Source organism: Bos taurus, chromosome 10 (genome assembly GCF_002263795.3).
Source record: "Bos taurus isolate L1 Dominette 01449 registration number 42190680 breed Hereford chromosome 10, ARS-UCD2.0, whole genome shotgun sequence".
Classification (NCBI taxonomy): domain Eukaryota; kingdom Metazoa; phylum Chordata; class Mammalia; order Artiodactyla; family Bovidae; genus Bos; species Bos taurus.
This window is the reverse complement of record NC_037337.1, coordinates 21,558,408-21,569,079: the sequence shown is the minus strand read 5'-3', so window position 1 is coordinate 21,569,079 and position 10,672 is coordinate 21,558,408. Positions and strand designations below refer to the sequence as shown.

The 10,672-nt window shown below is 54.1% G+C and overlaps 1 protein-coding gene across 2 annotated transcripts; it reads right to left on the bottom strand.

The window, feature by feature from the left end:
* EFS (embryonal Fyn-associated substrate) lies at positions 1 to 9,996 on the bottom strand. 2 transcript variants are annotated; one of them, NM_001098910.1, is made up of 6 exons: positions 9,370 to 9,498; positions 3,880 to 4,158; positions 3,482 to 3,622; positions 2,642 to 3,364; positions 2,189 to 2,278; positions 2 to 976 (listed from the first exon to the last, which is right to left on the bottom strand). In NM_001098910.1, exons 1-6 carry the CDS (start codon positions 9,385 to 9,387, stop codon positions 542 to 544), a joined length of 1,686 nt encoding a protein of 561 aa, NP_001092380.1. In that variant the 5' UTR covers positions 9,388 to 9,498; the 3' UTR covers positions 2 to 541. The 2 variants fall into 2 exon arrangements, with proteins under 2 accessions (XP_005211344.1, NP_001092380.1); XM_005211287.5 differs by lacking the exon at positions 3,482 to 3,622 and having other exon boundaries at positions 1 to 976; positions 9,370 to 9,996.
* Positions 9,997 to 10,672: the final 676 nt, after the last annotated feature.

The window sequence follows — 10,672 nt, the reverse complement described above, 5'->3', positions numbered from 1 at the left end:
AACCAGAAAGCCCGGTTTATTGAGGTGCACCATGTCAGAGGCCCAGCTCTCCTGCTTCTGCGTGGAGGAGTCCTCTGGCCTCTCCCAGACCTTCCCACTCCGGGCTGCCAACGTTCTGCCCTTGCTCTCGGCTAACAGGGAGGCGCCGATGTTCCAAAGCCAAGACACAGGACAAAAAAGGGGCTCCTGGTGGCTCTAGGTTTCAGCTACTTGGCTCTCTGTGGGGTTAAGATTCCAGAGGGGTTGGCCTTGCAGCGCCCAAGAGCCTCCACCCCAGGCTGAGGGAGGAGGAAGGTCCCTGGAGGGCCTGGTGCCTGCCCCTGACAAAGCAGGGAATAATATTAAATATAAATAATTTATACAAAATGGCTCATACAAAAAGCTGTGGGGGTAGGGGAGGAGGGCCTCAGTGAAAGGCTGAGATGCCTGGAAAGGGCAGTAGGGGGAAAGATGCCTCCGTGTCTCATAGTCCCGAAAACAGCCACCTGAGGACTGGAGGCGGCTCTGGGAGGCAGGTGAGGGCAGAGCAGAGACAAGGGGCTCAGGGGGCCAGGCTGGTGAGCAGAGTGGTGAATTGCAGGGCCTGCCCTGCCAGGTCCGCCACGCACTGCGCCATCTCTTCGGCTGCAGGGCTGGATGGGTAGCCCAGGGCGGCCCCCTTGATGGCCAGCACGGTGGCCCGCAATGCCTGGCCCAGGGCTGTGCCCGCGGCCCCGACCTGTGCTCGCAGAGGGGCAGAGGCTGCCAGGCGGCCCAGGGTATCCCCAACGAACACCAGGCGGTGAGCGGCCACCAGCGCCCGCTTGCCGTGGGGCACAAAGAGGTGCGGGGGCTGCTTTGCCTGGGTGCTGGACATCAGGGCCGCCACAGCCGCCTGCAGTGTTGAGTAGTGGCCCTGGCACTGCCCGGCGTAGAAGTGCAGGAGCTGTAGATCTCCAGTGGGCAGAACCAGTGACTCCCCAGGGGACAGGGCCTCCTAAGGGCGAGAAGAGTGTTCAGCGGGACTGCTTGGCCAGTGCCACTTCCGTTCTTATTTCCTTTCTCCTTCCCTCCCTTTGTTCCTCATGCCTTCCTTTCTCCCTGAGCTCAACCCCTTTAAATTGTACCTTCGCCTATCAGACAATTTAGATTCTCTTAGTGAGTGACAGGAAGATGCCCAGAATTGACATCTGATAAACCTGGATTCAAACAACCTCAAAAACAAGTCTCTGAATGTCATCATTCCTTTATCTCCTTTATCTTCTTTATCTATGGGGAGCCTAGTACTACACTGTCCAATGTAAACATAATGCCAACCACACATGCTATTTCAAATTTCCAAGTAGCCACGTTAGAAAAGTTACAAAGAAATTGGTACATATTTTGTAATTCCATATATTGAAAATGGTGTAGTTTCAACACTGTAATCAATATAAAAGTTATTGAAATTGTTTTTCATACTAGGTCTGCAAAATCTAGCGTGCACTTTATATTCACAGTGCACTCCAGTTCGGACTGGTCACACTTGGGGATCAGTAGCTGCATGTGGCTTGTGGCTACCACACTGGATAGTGCAGTTCTTGTTTCTGCCTCCTAAGGCTGCAGTGAAGATTAGTTGATCTTCACAGAAAGAGCTGAGAACACAGCATTGCAAACTGTAAGCACTGTATGAGTGCTGACTATGGCTATGATCAGTGCTGACAGGTGCAATGTACGGAGCACAGGGTCTGGCGCTTGGTACAAACGTGACCGTTGGTAGCTATGGTGATTAGGACCATTCTAGACCATGAGTCGAGGAGATAGTCTCATTTTCCTAGACCCAGAGAGATTAACTGGCGGCTTCAGAGGCCCTGGCTTCTTAGTGGTGGAGCTGGAATTAAGAGCTAGGTCTCTTAGGAACCCAGGAATTCACAGTTGGAAGGAGCCTCAGAAGTCACCCAGCCCAGCAACTCTGTTCCCCTGAGTGCTCGGTTTTCTGACTCCTCTCCAACACATTCTTTCCTCTCTTTCTGAATTCCTGGTATCCTTTTCTAAGTTCCAGCTCCTTTCTGGATTCTAACTCCTCTCCACCCCAACTGTCCTGTTTCACTGAACTCTTACCCCCCTCCTAAATATATTTCCCTTGATGCTTCAGTTAAGAACACCCCTTCTTCCAAGTTCCTGTTCCTCCTCCCCTGCCTGCTGCTCTAGCACCAACCACACCGGTTACCTGCTGCTCTGGCGGCTCCCTCTCCAGCTGCTCAGGATCCCCTGGGGAGGCCTTATCTGGAGGCCTGGCTTCCTGAACTTTATCCATGCCCTGCAGTAGGGGATAAGGGCCTCAGTGCAGGGGTAGGGGAGCAGGGCAAGGCAGCCCCCGGGGTCTTCCCACTCCTCCCCACTCCCACTTCCTCCTGAAGGTCTCTCCTCCCATCGGATCAGCAGCCTCCTGACTCTGGGTCTGGGAGAGCCCTAGTGGCAGGTCAGAGAGCTTGGGGACCCCAGGTTGGGTTGCGGCACTGATACAAATGATGTGGTCCAGTACCGGGGTCCCAGGCCACAGGGTGCAAGCTCAGCAGAGGGAAAGAAAGGAATGGAGGAAGCCAGGGTCTGCCTCTGGGACCTCAGGTCTTGACCCCTGTTCTCCTGGAGGCTTTCTGGGGGCTGACTGAGGCAAGCTCACCTTCAGGTGGACGTAGTCGTACTCCTCGGCCACTGGGATGCCCTCGTACTCGTTGTGGTGTCCTGCTGGGTGGTCCTCCACCTCCCTGCCCTCCGGATCCCCCTCCACCTTGGGACCCCCATAGCCAGGCAGGCGCGGTGGGGGTGGGGGCAGGGGCCTGTCCTGGATGCTGCCCTTCCGGCCTGGAGCAGGAGAAGGAGCTGGGGAAGGGCTGGGGGCCTCCGGCACAGGTAAGGCAGGCAGGGGGCGACGGGACAGACTCTCAGCTGAGGGCAGCCGGGGCCTGTGTGGGGGTGGGGGGCTTCTGGCCAGAAGGAGGGCCAGGGTGTCCAGGTCACTGGAGGCCGAAGCTCCCAGGGGCTCTGGAGAAGGGGGTGTCTCCGGCCCCAGCAGGGGGACATCGTAGATGCCCTCGTCAGCACCCCCGCCTTCCCCATCTGCCAGCAGTTCCTCTGGTGCTTCGTACAGATTGAGGAGGGCTGATGCTCGTTTCAGGTTGGAGGGGGCAGCGTAGAGGGGGGGCCCTGGCTCCCGGCCCCCCTCCCACTCCAGATCTAACTCCAGGTCTGATGGTGACTTTGGGGCCAGAGGCACGTCATAGGGAGCTTCATCCTCTCCAAGGGACTGGGGGGCAACCTGAGCCAGAGGGCGGGCAAAGGAGGCCGGGGAGTCATAGGGGCCATTGGAGGGAACTCGGAGGGCAGTGGGGGGTACGTCATAGACCTGCAGAGGAAGAAGTTAGTTACTCTCAGGCTCGGCAGTGGGCTCCCCACTCCCCTAACCCATCTTCGAGAGCCATCTGTCCTCTGTCCAACAGACACATGAACCCCTAGCCCTCACCTCCAAGGCAGCTCCAGGGGCAGCCAGTTGGGTCCCACCACCTCTGGGGACCTTGTAGATGGGGTCAGGGGAGGGTGGGCAGGGTCCAGTTGGAGGTCTCGAGGTAGGACAGAGTCGAGCTGGGGGTGGCACCACGTACAACTGGGGGGGATCGACAGGCAGGTGGGTCAGGTGGAGTGGGGAGCAGGGAATCATAGTGTGCGCCCGGGAGGAGCTTAGACACCTTCCATCCCCCTCCCTGTGCCAGTGGAGAAAGAGCCCAGAAAAGACTTGGCAGACAGGATTTGAACAGCAGAGTCAGTGCAGAGCTGGGGGTCTCAGGGCTCTTCCTGTTCCCACTGCACCAGCAGAGAGGAATGGGTTGTCCAGGATCAGGGCTGGGGGGCTCCTGTGCTCACCTCCTGGTCCTCACTGCCATGCTCTGGGGCTGGATGTGGTGAGCCTGGCTGGGTTGGAGGCACCTGGGAGAGGCCAGGCTTGGGTGCTGGGCCAGCGGGAAGGAGCTTCACTCTGTTGGCAGGCACGATGCCCTGCTGGCCATGCAGGGAGCAGAGGCACCAGCCATCCAGCCCACCAGCGCCTTCCCTCTGCAGCACCCGTAGAACGTCCCCTCGGCGGAAGGACAGCTCCTGCGGGGACTCAGCTGTGTTGTCGTACAGTGCCCGGGCCAGCTGGGCCTGGTGGGTGAGGTGGGAGCAGGGAGAGGGGTCTTCACACACATCATCAGGTCACGTTACCCCTGCTCAAAATACAGAGCTCCCTGGTTTCCTCAAGCTAAACATCTGACCTCCCGACTCAGCTCTTCCTGATGGGCCCGGCCTGGCTTCAGTGCCATTCCCTGCATTCTCTCTCTATTCTTTGATCTAGACAAGCTCTTTCCCACCTCAGGGCCTTTGCTCTTCCTTTACCCTTCTCTGACTCTTCAGTTGATTCGACCTTTTCATCCTTCAGTTCTTCAATTTCTTTATTTTTTACTGTGCTGGGTCGTCATTGCTGCATAGGTTTTTTCTCCGTTGCGGAGAGCGGGGGCTACTCTCTAGGTGTGGTGCATGGGACTCGCACTGCAGTGGCTCCTCTCACTGCAGAGCACAGGCTCTATGTGAATGAGCTTCCATAGTTGCAGCACATGGTCTCAGTAGTTGAGGTTCCCAGGCTCCAGTGCACAGGCTCAATAGTTGCTCTGAGGTGTGTGGGATCTTCCCAGACCAGGGATTGAGCTTAAGTCTCCTGCATTGGCAGGCAGATTCTTTACCACTGAGCTACCAGAGAAGCCCCTTCAGTTCTTCTTAAATGTCTCCTTCTCCTGGGACTTCCCTGGTGGTTCGGTGGTTAAGATTCTATGCTCCCAATACAGATAATGCAGCTTCAATCCCTGGTCAGGGAACTAAGATTCTGCAGGGCATGGCCAAAAAATAAATAATGTCTCCTTCTCACTCTTCTCCCCACCTCCTTCTGTGTCTGTCTCCACCTATTACTTCCTTCACATTAGTTTATACTGTTTGTCTGAAGTGAAGTGAAGTGAAAGTCGCTCAGTTGTGTCCAACTCTTTGCGACCCCATGGACAATACAGTCCATGGAATTCTCCAGGCCAGAATACTGGAGAGGGTAGCCTTTCCCTTCTCCAGGGGATCTTCCCAATCCAGGGATCGAATCCAGGTCTCCTGCATTGCAGGTGGATTCTTTACCAGCTAGACTACAAGGGAAGCCCATACTATTTGTCTACTTACTTTTAAAAATACATTTCTTCCCTTGTACTGTTAGCCCTGTGAGAAAAGGGACTATTATATTCCTAGCCCCTGCAATTGGCTTGACCTGGAATCAGTCCTCCATGAACGTATGCTGAATGAATTACACAGGGAAATCTTGCAAAGGTCTCCCATGGAATCTCCATCACCTTCCCTGTTTCCCAGTCAGTATCCCCTACAAGCAGGTTAGATTAAGCAGCTGCAGAGATACCTCATTCTGAGAGAGACTGGGAGAAGTCCAGCCCAGACAGAGCCTCGGCATAATAGGGAAGAAAACAGAAACCAAAGCAATTGTTTTGTTCTCAGTCTTAGCAAGTAAGGTTCTACCAGCAGAGGCTGAAGTTACCATGAAGAGAAAAGTATATACACTCGTGTGTGTGTGTGTGTGTGTGTGTTTGTGTAGGGGGGCTGGTGGCCCAACCAAGAGCAAAGATTTATCAGACTGTTTCCAGTTCTCCTGGTGGGGATATCTAAGCTTTTTCCTTTGAGAGCTATGTGCGTGTGTGCGAAGTCACTTGAGTCGTGTCCAACTCTTTGTGACCCTATGGACCATAGCCTACCAGGCTCCTCTGTCTGTGGGATTCTCCAGGCAAGAATACTGGAGTGGGTTGCCATTTCCTCCTCCAGGGGATCTTCCCAACCCAGGGATCAAAACCACATCTCTTGTGTCCCCTGCATCAGCAGGTAGGTTCTTTACCACTAGCGCCACCTGGACACTATAGGCTCAGGTAAATCACAGACACCAAGTTGCAAATTATATATCCAGACACTGAACAAGTGTTTGCACTAATCATCTCATCTCATTTAATCCTCAACCTGATAAGGGAAGAGTCATCATTATCCCTGTTTGGAAAGGAAATTGGAATAGAGAGCTTGGTATGTTGATATGTTGCCCAATGACATACAGCTGGTGCAATGTGATTTGAACTCCAGGCTGTGTGATTCCAGAGGCTGCACTCACACTGTTTTTCACAACCACAAGCATAAGGATCTACTTTTGGGGAGTTCCCTGGTAGCCTAGTGGTTAGGATGCTGGACTTTCACTGCCGAGCCCCACGTTCAATTCCTGGTTAGGGAACCCAAGATCCTGTGAGCTGTGTGGCATGGCCAAAAAGAAAGGATCTACTTTTTTCTTCTTGTATAGTAACAGTAGTAAAGTCAAGAGGGCCTGTGACATATATCTGGACAAAATTATAATTCAAAAAGATACATGCACCCCTAATTTCATAGCAGCACTATTTACAATAGTCAAGACATGGAAACACCCTAAATGTCCATTAACAGATGAATGGATAAAGATGTGGTGTATATATCCACATGGAATACTACTCAGTATTGGAATGGAATGGAATACTATGGAATTCTACTATAAGGGAATACTACTCAGCCATGAAACGGAATACTACTTAGCCATAAACTACACACACACACACACGCACCCCCAGTGGAATATTACTCAGCCATAAAAAGAATGAATAAATGCCATGAAACGGAATACTACTTAGCCATAAACTACACACACACACACACACACACACACACACACACACACACCCAGTGGAATATTACTCAGCCATAAAAAGAATGAATAAATGCCATTTGTAGCAGCGTGGATGCAACTAGAGATTATCATACTAAGTGAAGTCAGAAAGAGAAAGACAAATATCATACGACATCACTTATACACGGAATCTAACATATGACACAAGTGAGCCTATCTGTGCAGCAGAAATGGAATCACAGATGTAAAGAATATACTGCTGGCGCCAAGGGGGAGGGGTTGGGAGAGGGACGGAATAGGATGTTGGGGTCAGCAGATGTAAGTTTTTATATATAGAACGGATAAGGAACAAGGTCCTAGGGTAGAGCACAGAGAACTATATTGAATATTGTATGATAAACCATAGTGGAAAAGAATACTAAAAAGGAATGTGTGTATATGTATAACTGAATCGCTTTGCTGTAGAGCAGTAACTAACACATAATTGTAAATAAACTACACTTCAAAAAAAAAAAGACGATCCATAGCTCAAACATGATTTAAGTTCATAGGAAGTTTTCACGATGTTCAAGTTCCCTTTACTAGTCACTCATCACTGGACTCTGGTTCCACCAAGTCGTTTGGTAGAATCAGGCTTAAGCCACTCACACTATTAAAATATATTCCACTTCCGATATGTTTGCTAGTGGCTTACACAGAGATGGTAGAAAACAGGTAGTTAGGCGCTGAGTAGTTAGTACTGAGCAGGTAATCCATGTGGATTGATGAATATGGTGAAACTTCTCCATCGGGTAGGCTGCATTTGGTCAACAGACACTGGGGGAAGGATGGCCTGCTCAGCCAGGGAGAGTGCATGCTCCTCTTGACTGATATTTCCCTCAGGTAGAGAGGTTGTCCAGCCCTTTATAGCTGGATGAGATTAACAACAAACTGACTTCTTGCCTGATTCCAAATTCATCAAACTCTTTTCTGATTACATTTTGGCTTCTAAAGGCAATTGTGCCACAGAAAGCAAACATGCTAGCCAGATGACACAAATTCCTGGTTAGCTTGGCACTTTTCTTTCTAACTATAAATTAGAAATTGGTGTTTTGGATCCAGGCAGGCAGTTAAGAGCATTGTTTTTAAGGCAGACAGACCTGAGTTTTGAGTCCTGGTTCTGCTGCTTTCGAGCTGGGTGACTTTGGGCAGTCTGTTTAACCTCGCCAAGACTCAGGTTCCTCCTGTGTAGAATTCCATATCCATAGCTGAATATCCACTTTCAGATAATAACAGTACTAGCTTCAGAGTTGTTGTGAGTACTGGATGAGACAATGCATCAAGAACCAGGACATACCAAGACAAAGTTTAGGGCCAGTAAATACTCGAAGAAGATTAGCTGTTTTCAGGGTCCTGTGTGTTTCACGGGTATAAATACCAACACTTTCCCCTTCCAAGCAAAAAGAAAGATCTACCTCCTGGGACTATAAAGATGATTAGCTGGCTCCTGAGGCAACATCTTTATGTCGGAGTACCCCCTCTCCCCCTTTCTGGCTCTGAACTAGAGTCTTCTCCCCATCATATAGATTGAGAAGCTAAAAGGAGTTTGGTCTGAGAAGGAGTGAACATCTAACTCATCCTTGAGAGGTGTGGGAGGAGGTGAGCAGCCATGCTTCTCTTCCCAGCGTCACAATCCTCCTTCCTAGAATGCCCATTCAGAGGAGTCCAGTAAACAGGTGGCAGCTCCGATTTCCCTGGGCATCCTAGGGCCTAGCGAAGGGTAGAAACGGGATACAGTTGCTGGGATTCAGTCTACAGGAGTACAAGACAGAAAGCAGGGGCGGGGCTGTGAAGAGCTCCTCCTTGTGTTCAATTACAATTCTGTCCAATGGGATCAAACCTCCCTTGCAATTGCGGGAACCCTGCTAGAGTCGCTGATAGACTGATTGATGATGGGTGTGGCCACCCCAGCTCTACTCCCTCCTCAGGGGCCCAGCTGACTTGTGAGGGAGTGGCTGCCCTAAAGAGGGGTGGCAGTGAGCCACACGTTTCCTGGGAGGCCTCCTCCCACTGTCCCATCATGCCAGCTGTCTCCTCCCTTTGTCCCCAGTCCCAGGAAAGTGGCCAGAGGCTGGGTGACATCAACCTCCCCTCCTCTCTCTATTTTCCCTTGCTCCCTGCCTGGTCTCCATCTTTTACTCTATTTCCCCTCCTTTCCTCCATCCCTCCTCTAGAGCAGGGCTTCCTTGGGCCTTTTGCCCTCCGGTTTTCCTGGAGTCACCTCCATTCTTTCAGCTCCCTTTCAACCTTTTACAGCCCTCCCAATCACAAACCCCTGCCAACCTCCAGTGGCCATCGGTTCCCTCCCATAGAAGAGGAGACTCAAGCTTGCCCCCTCCCCTCCTTCCAGGGGCAGCCTCCAGAAAGAAATAGAGGAGAATGGGAAGGGGAGGAGAGAAGGGGAGGCCAGACCCAGTAGGAGTTAGGGATGAGAGGCGAGAGGAGGTAAGGGAAACCAATGTGCCAGAAGGGGGACACAGTCTCCTGAAGAAGCAAGGGACGAAGGAGAGAGACAAAGAGAAGGCAGAAATAAAAGTGACAGGAGTGCAGGACAGACCGTGGCGGTCTCTGCCCGTCAGCCTCCTCTCTCTGGTTGGACTCACCGACGTGGCTATGGCCATGGCCTTGGCCTTCCTCGCGGCCAGCTCCAGGCCAGGCTCGGTTTCGCTGACTTCAGCAGCGGCTGACCCGCACCATGGAGGCGGCCCCCGGCTGCGGCGCCTGAATCGTGGCCTCCCCAGAGGTTGGAGGAGGAGAAAGAAAACCCACAAAACTCCCCAAATGGGAGGCAGCTTGGCCGGGCAGGAGGAGGAGCAGGGCGGGCCGGGGCGTCGCTGCGGGACCTCATCCAAGGGCGCGCGCTCTGCCCCGTCCCCGCGGCCTCTCGGCGGCTGCAGGGTGGGCCAGGCCCCGGAGCTGCCTGTCCTAGGCCTCGGGGGCACCCTGGGTCCGCATGGGCCCAAAGCTCCCTTCCAGTGCCAGGACGGGCGAGGAGGTGGGAGCTGGGGCTGCGCTCGACGCCTCTTCGGGCCGCTCAGGACGGCCCTGGGGGCAGGGAGAAGCCGCCGGGGCGGTCGGGCTGGACGAACTAGTTTAGGGGCCAACCTTCCCCACCCGGAGCCGCGCCGGAGAGCGGTGCTCCCAGGGCTGAGATCCGGGCGTCGGGGGCTCTGCAGCAGCCCCGCTGCGAGGGAGGGGGCGGGGGTAGTGAAAATCGAGAAGTTTGTCTCTCTTCAAAGTCGCCCGACTTGGCAGCGGAGGCCAGGCTGGAGCCAAAGGCCTCGGAGAGTAGGGAGGCTGGGCTGGACGACCCCAGTGGCGGCTTTCTGCCCCAACGCTCGAAGCCCCCAAGGCGAGCTCCCGAGCACGCACACTTGCTCGCAGCGCGCCTCGGGGTCTGGGGGCGCCGGGACCGTGCCTCGCTACGTGCACCCGGGCCGGGCTCGAGGGGGCGGGACGGCCTTCCCCACGCGGCCCCTTCCAACCCTCGGCGCCAACACTCCCGCTCCCACCTTCGGCCCCCTGGCCCAGGACGCTGGCCCCCGCCGCCCCGCTTACACGCACCCTTGGCGGGGCCCCTCTGAGCGCCCCAGGGCTCGTGGCAGCCCAGGTGTCTCTGGGAACCGAGAGAAAGGCCACAAAGCAAAACAAGGAGCAAACAGAAGGCTAAGGAGGCGCAGCGGCTAGGGTCCTGCGGACTCGCCTGGAAGTGGGGGGGGGGGGGCACTGAGAGGGCTGGAAAGGGTCCGGGGGTCGCGCGCTGCTTTCAGGCTCACCCCCCGCTCGCGGCTCCCCTTCCCTCCCCTTCCCAGGCTCCCGGCGCCCTCTGGCTGCAGCTCCTTTCTCCTCCCCTCGGGCCCTCTCGGCTCCGGCGCGGGGCTCAGTCCCGGGGATTAAGAGAAAGGA